This window comes from Primulina tabacum, chromosome 11 (genome assembly GCF_025594145.1).
Source record: "Primulina tabacum isolate GXHZ01 chromosome 11, ASM2559414v2, whole genome shotgun sequence".
Classification (NCBI taxonomy): Eukaryota; Viridiplantae; Streptophyta; class Magnoliopsida; order Lamiales; family Gesneriaceae; genus Primulina; species Primulina tabacum.
Window position 1 is genome coordinate 4,113,183 of NC_134560.1, and position 18,382 is coordinate 4,131,564.

The following is an 18,382-nucleotide window of genomic DNA, read 5'->3' on the forward strand; positions in this document are numbered from 1 at the left end:
TTTCACTCAATTTCATGACATGACTACAAATAATATCAAAGTATTTGTTCAACAACTAATGATTCGAATCAATATGTAATAATATTATTTATAAATTTAATTGGTTTTGTAAAAATACCTTACAAATAATAGTAATAGTGTTATACATTCTTTTATTAAAATAAATAATATAAAAAATTTATATTTAACAAAACAGAAACATTCTTTTATTAAAATAAATAATACAAAAAATTTTAATATATAATAATATTATTTATAAAATTAATTGGTTTTGTGAAAATACCTTACAAATAATAGTAATAGTGTTATACATTCTTTTATTAAAATAAATAATACAAAAAATTTATATTTAAAAAAACAGAAACATTCTTTTATTAAAATAAATAATACAAAAAAATTATATTTAAGAAAACAGAAAATAAAAAATTATAAATTTATATGTCGAGGTTTAATCTATATCTATATCTATATTTATATACTAATAATCTATATATTTTTAAATGTAAAATTAATTACTTTAATATTTACATTGACACCAAATTCACAGGAAATCACTATCATAAATACATGTTTATTTTTTTTTGGTTTTTCATCTACTCATTTAATAATAATAATTAATATATTTTTATTTTTAAATTTAAAATTAATTACTACATGTTTTCTTTTTCATATATTCTTTTAATAATAATCATTAATACATTTTTATTTTTAAATTTAAAATTAATTACTTTAATATTTACATTGACATCAAATTCACATAAAATCACTATCATAAATACATGTTTATTTTTTGTTTGTTTTTCATCTATTCATTTAATAATAATCATTAATATATTTTTATTTTTAAATTTAAAATTAATTACTTTAATATTTACATTGACATCAAATTCACATAAAATCACTATCATAAATACATATTTATTTTTTTGTTTTTTTATCTGTTCATTTAATAATAATCATTAATATATTTTTATTTTTAAATTTAAAATTATTTACTTTAATATTTACATTGACATCAAATTCACAGAAAATCAATATCATAATGTTATAAATTTAAATAAATTGTTAATATTACGAATATTAAGGTAATAATGGGAAAACGAATAGAGATGAGTGTGATTAAATAAAATTAAATTAGTAATAAATATTAAGGTCATGTAAAATATTTTTTTCCCATTTAGAAGGTAGATATATATAGATTACTTATGTATCAACAAAAATACGTGATTGAGAGAAAATGTTTATATGTAAGTGATTTCATTGCAAACATTTAAGTTATTTAATCAATTTTCAATATATGATGCTAAATACATATTACTAAATAATATATTATCTATTAATTAATCTATTAAATATATGACTTTCATTTGTGATCTTACTATTATATTATTATTATTATTTGTTTTACAATTTGTCATGTTAATGATGTTATTTAAGTCATTTTTTTATCTTAGTTTAATAAGATCATTAATAGTGTATTTAACTCGATCAAACTAATTATTATTTTAATTTACTTTTAAATTTAATTTTAATTACTTAAATTTATATATTGTCGTCAAATAATAATATGAAGACAAAGGGAGATGAGTCGACTGAATAAAAATAAATTATTAATAAATATTAATGTCATACAAAATTTCTTTATCTCATTTAGAATAAAAATATTTTCAGACTCTTTATGTGTCAATAGATATATGTGATTGAGAGAAATGTTTGTCTGTAAGTGATTTCAAACATTGTTTTTAAGTTATTTAGTCAATTTTTTTTATAAATATTGCTAAATAAATATTACTAAATAATATGCTCAATTTGACCATTTTTTGTTCTTGCAATGAGAGAAGTTTTTTTACCCTAGCGTTAACATGTTTGATTGTTATATGTCATTTGTATTGATCATGTAATTGTGTTTGGATTGTTTATGTGATTTGTTTGTTTGCACAAAGAAAAGAGAAACAAAATCAAATATCCAACAAAAATGGTTATTTTTCAATTTTTTATTGTTGAGATATTTTGTTAATTTTTAAACACATAATGCATGTTTTCTGTTTGCTTAGATTACTTAGTTTGAAGTGACTTACAAAATATTAAAAAAATTGAAATATTTCTTCGTTTTTACCTTATGTCTCAGAATATCAAGAGATAATATTTTTTATTTATTGGGGCAAATGTATTTCCAAACTTCTGTCTATAAATCAATATTTAATTTTTTTACGACATTATTATATTCTCTAATCAATTTTTTTTACTTAGATTGATAGAAGGCATTTTAATTTGAGTTTTTATTTTCTTGCTTATATTATTTTTGTAATATTATTTATTATGAAAATAATAGGTGAACTACAAAATTTAGTAGGTCTAAGAGTCCTCTGATGAACGACAAATATGGATAAATTATTAAAATATATAATATCCAGTAGATTTTTGGCATGCGATTTTGTTCTAATTCAATGATTATGCATGATTCTAAATTTTAATTATATCACAAGTTAACGCATGCTTTGTTGTTGCTATATATATTTTGTCAATAGTATAATATTTTTCTATGGTTTAAGAAAAATTGTGTGACTTTGAATTATATTTTTACGGCTGCTTTTCTAAATGGTTTTATTATGATTTCAAGGCACCATTTTTCATTTGTGTTTTTTTAAAGAAGTGGAATGAATATCTATAAAACGATGACATTAATAAGGTGTCTTCTCTTTATTTGAAAAAAATATTGAAAAATTTATACAAATTGTGAATAATATGAGTTAATATTTAATTTGAGAGTGATTTATGCTTTTTATTGCTCGTATATACTTCAATTTCTTTGTTATTGTACTAAATAAATTATTTTTAAACTTTGAGTTATCATTTTTTTTATCGAGGTTGTTTGTGTTATGATTTTTTTATTCGTTTTGGTTAGTATTGTTGGCGGTAATTGATTTTTCTGATATTATATTATGTGTCTTGTTGTTTATATAAAAATAAGTATGAAAGTATACCAATCAAAGCCACGTATTTTTGGTCTTCTGTTCTACGAAGAGAATAATAAATGGTTTCTGTAAATTATATAATTTCTTGGTTTTTCATACATATAGTCTACGAAATGCGTCAAATTTTGAACAAAAAAGTTAAGACAAACATAGTAGATGAAAAAAAAAGACATGTTAAATAAAAAAATAATGTTGTGTATTACTATGTTGGGTGCAATAATTGTCCCTGCTTGGTAGAGCCGTCGAACCGTGGTGCTTGAGCTGCTGTGCGGTTTAAAAGATTTGAGTTGCACCATTACTACTAGCTATAGCTTTGGTAAAGCGGCAAGCGCTCGGCCCTACAATTGGTATCAGAGTCAAGGTCACGAGTTCGATTCCCATTGATTGCAAGGACTGCAATTATTGGGAGGGATATTGTCGGGTGCAATAATTGTCCCTGCTTGGTAGAGCGGCCGAACCGTGGTGCTTGAGCTGCTGTGCGGTTTAAAAGATTTGAGTTGCACCATTACTACTATCTATAGATTTTGGTAAAGCGGCAAGCGCGGTCCTATATACTATGTCCTAATTTCTGTATGATATAATTCAAGCACATTTTTTTATAGATATTTGAAATTAAGTCCAACTAAGTAACATGAAACATATACATATATATTAAATCATATTTAAAGCGAAATATTAAGATCAAGAATGATTCAGATTTAAATTTAAACGAAGCACAATGAAGAAGAAATTGAAGAATTGTATGTGTACGTTAAGTGTTATATATTGATTGTGTTGTTACTTCATGGTTGTGTGACATATGGATGTCATATAAAATGTCAATATTTCTCAATAAAATAGTTTTCAAAAAGAAAAAATTCTTCATTCAGAAAAAGAAATACATAAAAAACAAATTGTGCATAACTCTCATTCTATTTATAATGGTATGAGAACAATTCTAAAGCTTTGTTGACACAATATAATATATCAATTTTGTGCATTTTATTGAGACATTAAGCCAGTTTCACTTTATTTCCTCCAATATTATCTCGATATATTTCGATGTGACTACGAGATTGTTTTTGTCTCTTTTTTTAGTCAAAGTGTCTAACCAGCTAATTCATAACATATATGATGGTAGCATAGAAAACTCCTCGTCAAATAAATTCACTTAGCCAACTATTGAAATTCAAATAAAATTCTACAATATTTCATCAAATTAATTTTGACTATCATAAAATGCTCATGAAATCTAAATGGTTATATTATTAGATGTGATATTGAATAAGACAAATACTTTGACATATATTTGAATGATATCTCATATGCATATCTTAATTACATTATTCGTATCTCTTCTCAAGATTTTTAAAATACAATAATTAATTTTGTATATCGTTCCACAAGATATAAAATATTATAAAACAAAATATAAACTCGATAGAAGAAAATTTGTTTTGTTTCAATGAATAATACAATATTATGTTCTAAACGCAACAAATGAGATTGAAACTATATCATCCTTATGACATGATGCACACAATCATTATTTCAAAGCTTTCAAAAAATGACGATCAATATGACTTTCTTGAATTGCGTCAAATTAAATGAGGACACAATTTTAAAATATAGCCATTTGAAGAGATTTCAAGTATTTTTCTCACAATGATTGAGAAATAGTTGTTAAAAATTTATTAACCTTATAGCTATATGTTTATAATATTGATACTAAATATATAAAAATGATATCACAAATATCACAATATTTGAAGAAGGTGCAACACCATTCATTGATTTTGTTGTTGAATAATATATAAGTTATACATACTTTTAGTCACAGTGAAAACTTTTCGCGAGTAAAAGCATTTTTTCTTAGGATTTATAGTTGATGATTGTCAAAAGCTGAAAAATCATTTAACAACAAAAAAGATAGTCGGAAAAATAAGATTATCAGATAAAAACAATGTAGAAAACCGAAAAAATGTCGTGATAAAGAAGCAAACTATGAGCATGTCAGATCCCGGATAAGGATTGTAAATAACATAATATATGTTAAAGACGATCAGATACTTGCTGAGCATACCAAAATAGTTATATGCATATTATAACAAACTACGACAAAGAGTTGTTGAGTTCTCAAAATCAACCAAGAAGCATATTGGAAAGTGTTTCGAGTGGATAAGATAATTTCTCTTATTCATATACCGTCTATGGTCATGATTTTTTATTTTTTATGGCTTAGTTTGTTTCAGTTGATAAATGTTATTAGCCATGTTTTAATTCATTTAAATATTATCAAATTTTCGTACATATATTTTCAACAGTTTAGGTTTTTACGTGCAACGCATGTGCATTTTTCTAGTATAATTTAAATATAAATATATTATTAGTTATGACTCGCTTCTAGACAATGATCAGGTGTGGACCCGCTTGACTGAGCCTAGACCTGCCTTGAATGGGTTGGCTTTATTACAAAGCTTGGTTTAAATCTGACTCATTGTCATCCAAAACATATAAATTAATGTCAATCAAATTACCGTGAATGATAAAGGGAGAGTCGGGTATTGATGGGTCTCAAATGGATCATGGTCCCAAAGTACGGCGTGCGTTGATCATTAACTGCAAATTTGCACAAGGGCATGGCAGCCAAGATATTCATCAGAATGAATGGCATTATTTCGCAAATAGCGACGGTTTTTCGTAAACCGTCGCAAATTGAAAAACGTCGCTACTTGCGACGGTTTTCGCTATGTGCGACGGTTGCGTTAAAACCGTCGCTAAGCGAGGCAAAATAATAGACCAACAGCTCTTTTCAAACGGCTATATGTAGAATATAATGGCTAGTTAAATAAAATATTAATAAAAATTCACTATAAATACAAATCAATTTCTACACATTTATTCATTCATCCAACACATTTCTACTCATCAACCACACTCAATATATATTCTCTACCATTCTCATACTTCCAGTTGTAGGTTCAATATTTATTTCTTTAATCCTTATTTTTATACAATGTCTCATTCTTCGAGCAGCTCCAGCTCTAGCCCAACAAGCGAAGACGAAGTACAAGTTGAAGTTAATGACGAAATTTATGATCCGGGAGAAGAAATGATGTTATGCATGCTTGAACTAAGCAGAAAAATACATGAATCTTCTGAAAGTAGTAACGAGATTCGACGAAGAAGAAGGTTCATCCAAAGAAATCGTGAAGCCGGTCACTTGCGGCTCGTCAATGATTATTTTTCCGCGAGCCCAGTGTATGAAGATCATATATTTCGAAGAAGATTTCGTATGCGAAGAGAGTTATTCCTTCTCATTGTGAATGCACTTGAGGCTAATTCAATGTATTTTCAACTGAGGAAAGATGCTGCTAGAAGGAAATGATTGTCGCCACTACAAAAATGCACAGCTGCTATACGTCCATTGGCTTATGGAGTCCCTGCCGACCATCTTGATGAGTACCTACGTATGGGTGAATCAACTGCCATCAAGTGTCTTTTCAAATTCAGCCAAAATGTGGTTGAATTTTTTGGTGATCGATACCTGAGAAGGCCGAATGCTGATGATATTCAACGTCTTCTTCAAATGCACGAAGAGAAGCACAAATTCCCTGGAATGTTGGGTAGCCTTGATTGTATGCACTGGCAGTGAAAAAATTGTCCAGTTGCTTGGAAAGGGCAGTTTACCAGAGGCCATGGGTCGCCGACAATCGTACTTGAAGCAGTCGCATCTCAAGATCTGTGGATATGGCACGCATTCTTCGGGGTCGCGGGTTCACGTAATGATATTAACGTGTTGTACGAATCTCCCATATTCAACAATATCTTGCAAGGAAATGCCCCGGAGATCAATTTCACAGTTAATGACACTCATTATACGAAGGGTTACTATCTAACGGATGGAATATATCCGGAATGGGCTACTTTCGTGAAGGCTTTTCCTTGTCCGGAGGATCCTAAAAGGAGGTTGTTTAAGGAAAGACAAGAGTCTGCAAAAAAAGATGTTGAACGGGCATTTGGAGTGCTCCAATCTAGATGGGCGATTGTTAGAGGTCCAGCTCGTTATTGGTACAGAAAAAAATTAAAATATCTTATGTTAACATGCATTATTTTGCAAAACATGATTGTTGAAGATGAGGGGTGTAACGTGACAAATTGGTCTAACGACGAAGGTGACGAACCCGCACAACCTGTCGAGGGCTCAAACCGAGGATTTCATGATTATCTCCGTAGAAATTCCGAACTACGTGACTCTCAAGTACATCACCAACTTTGTGCCGACTTAGTTGAGCATATTTGGACAGAGTACAACAACAATTAGTGAAGTCAGTTTATTACAAATTTCAAAATGTTTGATTTATATGTTGTTTTTAATTATATTCAACTGTTGTTTCCTATGTGCACGCTTTCAGTCAAATTTGTAATAAATTTTTAAATTTACATAAATGAAACTCGTAAAATAATCAATAAAACTATTAAACATTTGATTTTTCATATTTTAAATAATATTTTAAATAAAAGAGTCCAACATTTTTTTCATTTTTTAATAATATTTTAATGAATATTGAAATTAAGTTATTTTAAAAATAATAATACTATTTATTTTTAATAATATTTGTTGTAAAATTTTAACAAAATTAGAAAGATATTGAATTAATTAAAATAAAAAAAAATGAGTAAGTAGACAGTGAGACCCATAAATAATGAAAGTTGATATTAAATGAATGTGAGTGTGTGTTAATAATGGGAAAATGTTAATGTAATGAATACGTGGCTCGTGGACCCCATAATTTTTGAGGAGATGAAAAGTTAATAACATAGATTAATGTGGACGGATGCAGATGCCCTAAGGTCAAACAGAACAAACCAACCTGATATTTTTAAGATTCCCACTGCAATGCTTTCTATGGTCTGTTTTCCTTTCAAAAGAGAATATATCTGCCACTGTTTATGACCTAAAATTAAAATAAATTTGAAATATGAGATTGACATAATCGCACTCGTGATCAGTTTGTTGAAGTTTCAATATCTATCCCAGTTGACGCACTCGTATCCATCCCAACAGTATAAATAGCATGATCCCAGCTCATGACATATTAATGTTATCAAGAAAAATGGAGAATGCGTTCATCCCGGAGGATTGCTCCAAGAATTGAGAGGAAAATCACAGAGAAAAATAGGAGAAATGGAATTAAGATTCTTTGCTCCCAGCTTCTTTCTCTTCTTCTGGATGATACTTCTCAAAACTTGATAACATCAAGCAAAAGAAGGAATCCCTTTCGCGAAGAAAGTGAACTCAACCGTCCGTTACAAGCGATCGACCTCTTCTTGAAGTTCAAGAAATGGGACCAAAGCTGGATGTGGTTGTACCAAATGAAGTAGATGGCTACTCTAGGTTCCATCGGCTCGTTAAGTTGCTTCGTCGACATGGATCCATGGGAACTCGACGATCCAGCTGATTCTGCATGACAAGGTTAGGCCTCGCCACATTATATATAAGTGGAACAGAAACCGAATCGTTAGGAAATTATTTGATTTCATTTTCGCTTCAAATTTATTTTAACCGAAATGTATTCATTTAAATTTTAATTGTCAAGAAATAAGTAGCGAGGCGCACCTATGGAGCATTTTTGTATTATATACGTAGGAGAGGGAAGGGGTTTTCGTGAGTAGTAGCGAGGCACCTAAGAGTATTACTTTTTATTGTGAATATCGGTAGAGTTGATCCGTCTCACAGATAAAGATTCGTGAGACCGTTTCACAAGAGACCTACTCAAATTTGAATGATAAATGATGATTATATCCAGAGATATTTATATATGGAAAACGTAGAAAAAATATTTGGGAGAAAAAAAAATGAGGTTGCATGGATTAAAATAAAGAAATAAAATTGAAAATAGAAGTGAATAAAATCTTGCATGATAATTTCAAGTCAAATGTATAATTTCCATATATATTCCAATATATTATTTATACATGCATAATTTTTTTTATATAATTAAAAGAAATTTGTTGTTTGTAAATGTAATTTTTTCTTATTACCAGTAAAATGTCCCGTATTAGGTAAGGAATTTTCGGAGAATATGATCAAATTTGCTTATTATAGGATAGACAAAAGGGCTACATTTGAATACTCCTCACATGTAGAACTAAAATGACAAATCTTCTACAAATACAAAACCAAAATTGCAATTATGTTGCTATTCCATTTCATGCAAAGATTTGATGATGATTCTGAAAATTTTGAAACATTAATCTTCAGTAGGAAGAACTCTACACTAAAATATATACATGGGAGGAAACCATCCTCTCTATCTTGAATTTAGTTATATTCCAGATATCAACTGGATGAAACTTCAAATGCTTGCCTACTGAGGCCGGGATCTACCAGCTTTTGCTTTCTCGTGCCTCAAGCGTCGCGCGACTTCTTGGATCCTGCGATCATGCTCCTTGAGAACCTGGTCTATATTATTTGAAGGAACAAGTATTGGACCTGAGAAATGATATTTTCTCTCTTTGTTGCCATGTCCATCCTGAGGAGAGAATACAAGAAAGCCTTTTATAAGCCAAACAGAGCAACACCCGCAGGAATAGGGGGGGATGCACAATTTTTGTAAAAATTGCATATTTCTCCCTTAAATCTATTAATTAACCCTCTCCCGAATTCCTGGATCTCCAACCAACTCTAGACACTATACAAAAACATGAAGCTACTGGGAATGAGGTTATCAGTTAAGGCAGAAGTAGAAAGATGCCGAAATTACAAGGCAAAAATAAGCTAATATGCAAGTTGAGCGCTGAAACTTACCATAACTGGTTCTTTCGTGCTAGCTCTGCCCTCTTCTATATGTCTAGTGCCAGAAAAGATACGCATGGGATGTTTTCGATCCTGCTTCCTCGCCGGAACTCCAAATGATTCTGAAAGTTTACCTACTTGACTTGCAGCTTCTGCATGTGAAGAAGCCAACTTGTCTGGTGATTCGGCTTTTGAAAAAGCCCTGGATGCTACCAAACCTGATAGTGCAGATAAATCACTTCTATTAGAACCAGTGGAAAAATCGTCGTTTTTCCTTCCCGAGTACGTCCACCCCACTCCTGGGGCAAGGGGCCCTGAATGAGAATATCTTTCTGGATGTTTCTGTGGTTGATCTTTGTTCGTTTGCATTATGCCTTGTACAGGTTGCAGGGGATCAATTGGAAAACCCGAAGCAACTTCTTCCTCCTGAGAGTTGAACAATTCGCTTCGGCTTTTTGAATTAGGATGGCCTTGCCTCCTCTGGGAAAAAAAATAAAGCATAAAAAAAATGCCAGATTCCGATTTATCAGGCCACAGAAAAAATGACGAAAAAAATGGGATTGGGGAAGAGTGAACCGGAAGACAAGCATAAACATAATATCGATTTCCAGTATGTGCTATCCAAAAACTATTGAAGCTTCATATATCAGGATAACAGAGAGCTAATAGCGAAGACTAAAAAACTCTTTTAGAAAAAGACTTGAGCTTTCATCATTAAAATATTACTTCTCACTGTAAAAATGGACCGGATCGACCCACTTCACAGATATAGATCCGTAAGACGTCTCATTGGAGACCTACTCTTAAAAGTAGGTATTTTTGGTCTCCAATACTACCGATTTTTCCCCAAAAATACCTCTCCATATTAATATTATTTTATGAAATTAAAATAAGATTAAAAAAATAAAACTCGAATTAACACTTAATGGGACAATGAAATTTAATGTATAAGTATATGTATGCTAGTATTGTGTGCCAAGAGGACTAGTTGTGATTATATGTTCAGGAGAAAGCTGCAGTAGTTTGAATTCTTCACAACACGGCATGAGGATTGATTCGGGATGGAAAAATTAAAGCAGCAGCGCTAGCATCCAAAACAATGCTTTAGATTCAAACGTAAATTTAAATTTTGTTTAAAATATGTGGAATGATTTCTGGGTTTCCAAAAATAGAATAGTTTAAGGAAGACAAAGTTGCCAAATTGAGTTTACGACTGGATCTACCAAATACCTGCATCGATCTTGCTAACTCGGCATTAGCATCGGGTACTGGAGCAGCTCGCAATTCCTTCATTCTTTTGGATTCATTTGCACCCCTTGGTCCCTTAACTCCATGGAGTCCTTGCCTGTAAAATTAAAGTTCAAAAAACAAGCTAACAAGCCAGCAAAATTGAGTAACAATGTCCTTTTACCCCTTTCTCCCTTAATTAGAGTCCCATTTAGTGCAAATGTATCTTTAGAAGGCTTATTTAGCAATAGATCAAAAGTTCAAAACTAAAGACACTCATTTTTTACAAATAAGTAGCCAACATAGAAAACGCAATAAGGTCACAGCACACACCTTCTTGCCTCCTCTTCCCGTAGTTTTGCATCTATTTCTTTGCTTGGAGGGTACTTTGGTAAACTTGATGGAGAGCAAGCAAATGGCTTTGTTGAGAAGAACTGTAAAAAAAAGAATAAACATAAAAACATAGAGCACAATACGATATCCATAATGAAAGACCTTATCCTAAATTGGACAAAGGGGAATCGGCCGACTAGTACCTCAACCCCCATAGATGATTCTAGGATAGTGGCAAATATATCCACACACACATATATAATACACATATATTTATATAGAGGGAGAGAGAGAGGGAGAAAAGGAGAGAACTAACCTCACTTTTGAGAGCATTAGCGGCAGTACAACGACCAGAAGGATCAATTGAGAGTAAGGTCTCCATGAGGCTCACAGCAGCAGCGGGAACATCCTTAAATGTTTCAGCAATTCGCCGTCTATATGGCTGAACTGGCTTAAACACAGTTGAATGAGGTAAGTTTGAGTTCCTCCAGTAATCCTCGGAGGGAGAACCACAAAGCTTGAATATCTTATGTAATTGCTCAACCTAAAATGTTAAAAGACCGGTTTTATGAAAAGAACTGCCAAAGGAATGAGCCGTATTTGTAGGAAAAGAAAAAACATCTACTAAATTCTCTATATAAGTATCCTGCAACTATGAGTTCGCATGATAAAAGCCCTGTTCCGAATAATACCTCTGTCCTACCAGGCATGATGGGCTTGCCGACGCATAATTCTCCAAGGATACAGCCAGTACTCCATAAATCCACAGCAACTCCATACTGAGTTGCTCCAAGTAAAAGTTCTGGTGGCCGATACCACAAAGTCACAACACGGCTTGTTAATGGAACACTTTGACGACTATCAAAACAACATGCTAAGCCAAAATCTGCGATCTTCAAGATGCCATTATTATCAATTAAAAGATTTGAACCCTTAATATCTCGATGCAGGACACCGTGATTATGACAATGTTCTAATCCAGACAACAGCTGCTGCATGTAGCACTTCACCTGAAAATAAACCAGAAACCAAAGTAACACAATTTTTCCAATTAGTGTTGCATTTAAGGCAAAGAAACAAGATAGAGAATTTATCGAAAATTACCTGAGCCTCTGTAAACTTGACTCCAGGAAGTGAAGCGAGTCCAGTGAGATCGTGTTCCATGTATTCGAAAACAAGATATAAACTGGACGATGTTCTTGAAGTGACCAAGCCTTCCAGTTTAATTATATTTGGATGATCAAGGCTTCGCAAAATAAGAATCTCCCTTGCCATAAACTTGACACTTTCTGGATCCATATTATCAAAACGAACTTTTTTAAGAGCAACGACTTTGTTTTGCAGGAGATCACGACCCTTGTACACGCTACTGTAAGTTCCCTGGCCAATCTGCAATTAAAAAATGTTAATACAAAAGAACCAAAATAAATCACATAAAGATACAACACAAATTCCCTGGCCGATCCCTTGTATATGAGTGGAAGAGATTTTTTGCCATAAAAAAGTTGAAAACTTTGTAATATGCACACTATTTTCATTCTGGGATGCAGTCTTTGGATATACTTCTCTGCGACAGTCCCAGGTAACCATTAACTAGAACAAGACCAGCATACATCAAAAACAATTTACTTGGTAAAACCTTTAAACGCTCGAATTTCTGTGTAGCTACATGCTTTAGTTTGATTTAGAAAAAGTATTCAAATCATACTTTATTTACAAAATAAAAAAGTACAGTTCTTATAATAAATTCAACAAGAAGACCAAAATATTTACCTTATCAAGCTTTTCAAAAGTGTCTGCTTTCCGGGGAATCCATCCCCGAAGAGCTTCACCTGCTCCCGCAACGAGCCAAGATGGCCATCCAGCTGCAACCTGTTCTCCTTCTACAGCTTTAGGAATATTTGCCACTAGAGGAAATTTGTTCACAGCTTCAGGGGCCTCTCTTTTCTTGTCATAGTAATCATCTCTCACCCTTCTCGATCCGTTTACTTTTTTATCAATCAATCCAATTCTTACACTACGATTCTCCAAGTTCTCCTTCAGACGAAAGCTCTCTTCTCTTTTTGAGGAAATCGCTCGAGCCACACGTAATTCTGATGTTTTCCTAATCAATTCTCTCTGCTTTGGGCTCTCCTCGCCGTCTTTGATTACTGAAGAAGCTTTACCACACACACAACCCATAGTTTTACACCGATAACAAACAAAACCCCTCTTCCAAACTCGTAAATAACAGTGAATCCACTGTACAATCCTTCAAAACTTCCTACTTTTCACAAACACGTGAAGAAAATAGCATCATACAAGGCGAATCCAATCACATAAACCAAGACCCAATTCAGTACATAACTCGATACTCTCATGCAACACCGCCTGGAGTTTGAAACAAAAAAACTCAGCTTCTACAACAACTGAAAACCACAAACCATATAAATTTACGCAATAGCTTCACGCACAACAGTATATCGAAAAAGAACCAAACTTTAGGACCGGATCAAAGAAGATCAATTGCTAGATTCTCGAAATTCAAATCTTGAACAAATATGAAACAATCCCAGATACAGTCTGCTCGGATTGATTATCTACCACAAAATTCTTCAGGGAACAATGAAAAAGACTGGGTCTTGAATAAAATTAAAGAGCTATGATATTGACTATTCAACACGCTTAATAAAAATTAACTAAAATAATGATGCTGTAGAAATACAAATCCTATCTTTTTTAGTGAGAAACGATGAATGCCGGCAAGCTTTCTTCTCTCTATAAAACTAAAACAGTTTCCCGGTAAAGACTCGAAGACGGCGTGGGACTCTCTTTTTCCAACTACAGATTGGTAATTTTCTTTATTATTTTTTTACACTTTTCTTTTCTTTTCTTTTTCCTTTTTGTTTTGGATCATCCAAAAAATAATATTGTATATAATACAATATATTTCCTACTTTAAATTATTTATTATCAAATTTATACATCAGAAAATTTGAGTGTCGTATTTTTTTTTAAAAAAAATATTAGCATAATAATGTATTTAACTTTCTTTACTACTTGTAACCAAAAATCGATGTCTTTCGGTGTGCATTGATAAATTTTTTTATTAACGCAGTATCTTACGATATATATGCTATTTTATTAATTTTCAGGCACTTAGAGTAACTAACTTTGTTGTGATTGTCTGTTTTAATAATTATATATAGTAATAAAATGTTAAATTTTAATGTAAGTTATACGTAGTTCAACGGTTAGAGTCATTGTTTCTTGGTAATTAAGTTATAGGTTCAATTCTTATCATTTTTTTATTCTTTTATTTTTTTATTTATTTTTAATTTATATATCAAAATTACAGTGTTATCCCTTGTTATTTCTTATAATTATATTTTGATCCTCATTTAAATATAAACCAAATGAATCATAAAAAATATTATATATTTAAATATAAACCAAATGAATCATAAAAAATATTATATAAATACGCAACGTGTGCTTCGGTGCACTATTATATATAATTGTTATTAGTTGTGTTACGTGTAATTGAGAGAAAAAATAATATATCATAATTTTTTCCTTATTTTTTCCACTTGAGATTAGTATGTGTATAATGTATTTAGCTTCTTCTTTTTTTCTCTCTAATTGAAACCTTTTCCAATTTGGATTTTTTTTTTAAAAAAAAAGAATGTAATTCTCATGTATAATTTGCCACATTATGGCACATGTAGGATGTCTGCGTTGGTGAATGATTTAATATTTTTGTTGATAATGAATTTTTAATATTATTAAATTACAATAAATATAATTTGATGGTAATATAGTTGGAAACAATAATAAAGAACAGCAACAATTTTTAAATTTTTTTCCCTCACAGTTTACATAATAAAACATAGATTATTAATGTTTAGTAGCTTCTAATCAATATTTCTAAAATATATTAATTACCAAAAAATTTAGATGGAATAAAAATTTAATATCAATTCGAGTCCCCCATTCATTCCGAATATCAAGACGACACATTCGAGTATTCGCTTGGGACTAATCTATTAATCAACATATTCTTAACATCCTATGCACTAGCAGACATGTTTGAAATCAAGAACATTGAAAGTTTTGATCTTTTACATTGATAATAAATTTTAGTTTTAATTATATATATTTCAATTTTTGAAAAAAAATTCAATCTTTTTTATCATAAGAATTCTAACATGACAATGCATATATACGTAAATATTGACGCGCCATCAGCATCACATGAAAAAGAGGTTAAAATGTGGAAGTAAAAAAATATTAACGAACAAAAACGAAAATTTGTATGTTGGGATCTTGAGACTTGTTCAAGTTCGACTCCCACTAATTTCGAGTAATTTTTTTAATTTATTTAGATAGATTTAGTTGTTTTTTATTTAATTGTAATTTAAAATAATATGTACTTAAAAAAAGAAATTGATGTCACAACGTCAGCGTTTTGATGTAAAATAAGTAAAATTAGGGGGGAAAAATTGTAAATTAATATCCTAAAACAGTGAACTGAGGAACAACATGATTAAAAAAAATGGAAAATGGGTAAATTACTGATTCTTTAAATAAATCTAAAAAGGGTGGTTAAGAGTCGACCACATTAATTTACTCGGTTTGTATGGCCTTTAATGTAAAGGTATTATAATAAATATTCTTACATATTAGGTAAATAAATTGATTTTTTTAAAAAAAATAGGTTAACTTCGATAATGACTTATGATACATCCAACACAAATATCGTAAGTTTGGAAAGAAATTTCATCCTTTTAGATTAGATATAGGATTGTAACAAACTTCACCCTAAAAAAGGGGTTAGCCTAAATTATCTATTTTTTGATTTAATAAAATTATATTTTAGGAGAAAAAAATATTGTTTATTTGAATACAATAATTATATATATATATTATTTTTTTATTGATTTAATAAAATTATATTTTAGGAGAAAAAATATTGTTTATTTGAATAAAATAATTATATTATATTATATTATATTATATATATAAGTATATATGATTAGTCTACCTAATGGATAATGATTAATTCTCGGCAGAAAGTCGAACAACGGAGAGGACATATTTTTTTATAAAATTTTCTTTGTAGTTTTTTATTTAAAATTTTAATTTTATCAGTATAATATAGAAAGTCATCATTCAATTATTTCTCTCTTTTTTAGTCAATCATTCATGATTTATTTTTATTTTTATTTTTATTTTTATTTTCAATTTAAATTTGTGAATGGACAGCGTACGAAAACTAGGATCAACTTTGACTTGGCAAGGTTCTAGAGTGAAATTATCCATTGATTCTGGTATTGTCTTCAAAAATATTGTTGCCATATTAGACTATTTGGGCATCTATCTTGACTTAGTGCGTAGATGCTGACTTTCACAACTTTCCTAACATAATAATGTAAGATCGAACTTTTGCGTTTTATTATAAATTATAATTAATAGTAAAAATATAATTCAATTTTTTAAAAAATGTACAACAGCTCAATCGTCATGTTCCGATTGATATACTCAACAAGGACAAAAATTATAATTGATAGTAAAAATAAAATTCAATTTTTTTAAACTGTATAACGGCTCAATCGTCATGTTCCGATTGATATACGCAACAAGGAAAATTATTGCACTCCTAACAATCTTCCTCATAATAATATTTACACTTATTACAATTACTGAGAATCAAACTCGTGACCTTGATTCTGATATCAATTGTAGGACCAAATGTTTGTCGTTTTACCAAAAGTTATAGCTGATGATAACGGTGAATCTCAAATGTTTGAAATTGTACAGCAGCTCAAGTATCACGTTTCGTTTACTTCATTTAGAGAGGACAATTATTCAACTTTAACAAATAAAAATAATAACAATAATAGTGAATATATATATATATGTGTGTGTGTGTGTGTGTGTATTATGATATTATCTTCTACTTGCCATTTTTTTTTCTTTTTTTAAGATGGTTTTACTTGTATTTTTTGATCTTTAGATCATGCAGTTTGTATAAACAATGTAAGAGCCTTATTTGTTGATGTCTTGGAAAGAGTATGGGTCATTCTCGGACTCGGACAAGAAAAGACGACCAAAGTAGGATCAGTCCACATTTGGTCCCGAGAAGCCAAGAAGAGACCGAGTAAAAAAGAGTTATATGTTTTACAAGCTCGGGGTAGACTCATACAAGCCCAAGCTCATATTCTTTGTCAAACAAGACATAATGATACTTTTAGAGTGGAAAAAATGTCTGGTCAGACAGGAAAGCCATTGGCATCTCAGGCATTTGCAGCACTTTGGAGTCTTCCCTGACCAAGCAACGCATGATACTCGATAAGATTAAGTTAAGTGATTGTAGATCATGTCTACCTATAATCGAATGGTTTGTACCCATCCACGTTTCTAGGCCATCCGACCCGGGCTCACCTTATCGGTCACCAGCTGGAACCATCCAGGTCGATTCTTTCCTACTTAGACTGACCATGATGAGATGGGAGCGGGGCCCATAAGCCAGGGACAGTATGGGTCGCCATGCCTACTGTCAGAAGGCATGGCATGAGTAGATATCTAATCAGGAACAATGTACAGGCGCTACAATCGAGATCATTTTCTCCCCATAAATATCTAGGTTTGTTCACTCATTTGGGACATGAGATATTGCATTCCACTGTATTCACACTATATTCTATATATAACATTTGTGAGATCATTTTCTCCCCATTAATATCTAGGTTTGTTCATTCATTTGAGACATGAGATATTGCATTCTACTGCATTCACTATATATTCTATATACAACATTTTTTTTTGTGTGGGTACCCGAATGACTTGAGTATCGGAGTGGCTACACAAGAAAACCTTATGGTGCACCTCTAACATTCTTTACTTTACAAGTACGCAGAACACAACCCGGTTCCCAGCACTCACATGGAAGAAACATAACTAGACCCGGTAAATTACTCACCCAATTTTTTCGGAGTTCATCATTCATTAATATCAATTTGTAAGATATAAGAAATTGGAAAATAGAAATCGTACACTTTTTTTTGGAAAACGAATTGAACACGCTACT

At 30.9% G+C, this 18,382-nt stretch overlaps 2 protein-coding genes and 1 pseudogene across 2 annotated transcripts; 2 read left to right on the plus strand and 1 right to left on the minus strand.

The window, feature by feature from the left end:
* Positions 1-5,856: 5,856 nt before the first annotated feature.
* Positions 5,857-7,301, plus strand: LOC142517665 (protein ANTAGONIST OF LIKE HETEROCHROMATIN PROTEIN 1-like; annotated as a pseudogene).
* A 777-nt stretch (positions 7,302-8,078) lies between these two features.
* Positions 8,079-8,516, plus strand: LOC142518527 (uncharacterized). The gene is made up of 2 exons (XM_075621320.1): positions 8,079-8,217; positions 8,268-8,516. The coding sequence occupies exons 1-2, from the start codon at positions 8,079-8,081 to the stop codon at positions 8,414-8,416; spliced, it is 288 nt and encodes a 95-aa protein (XP_075477435.1). The 3' UTR covers positions 8,417-8,516.
* A 562-nt stretch (positions 8,517-9,078) lies between these two features.
* LOC142517664 (putative serine/threonine-protein kinase At1g54610) lies at positions 9,079-14,096 on the minus strand. Its single transcript, XM_075620027.1, has 8 exons — positions 13,087-14,096; positions 12,418-12,702; positions 12,006-12,323; positions 11,630-11,857; positions 11,314-11,414; positions 10,984-11,098; positions 9,766-10,233; positions 9,079-9,490 (listed from the first exon to the last, which is right to left on the minus strand). Exons 1-8 carry the CDS (start codon positions 13,492-13,494, stop codon positions 9,326-9,328), a joined length of 2,088 nt encoding a protein of 695 aa, XP_075476142.1. The 5' UTR covers positions 13,495-14,096; the 3' UTR covers positions 9,079-9,325.
* Positions 14,097-18,382: the final 4,286 nt, after the last annotated feature.

Coding starts and splice junctions, on each gene's coding strand:
- LOC142518527 (XM_075621320.1), top strand. CDS start 8,079: ATGCGTTCATCCCGGAGGATTGCTCCAAGAATTGAGAGGAAAATCACA. Junction 8,218..8,267: donor TCAAAACTTGATAACATCAA/GCAAAAGAAGGA, acceptor AACCGTCCGTTA/CAAGCGATCGACCTCTTCTT.
- LOC142517664 (XM_075620027.1), bottom strand. CDS start 13,494: ATGGGTTGTGTGTGTGGTAAAGCTTCTTCAGTAATCAAAGACGGCGAG. Junction 12,703..13,086: donor CTTTTGAAAAGCTTGATAAG/GTAAATATTTTG, acceptor TTTTAATTGCAG/ATTGGCCAGGGAACTTACAG. Junction 11,415..11,629: donor CTAATGCTCTCAAAAGTGAG/GTTAGTTCTCTC, acceptor TTTTTTTTACAG/TTCTTCTCAACAAAGCCATT.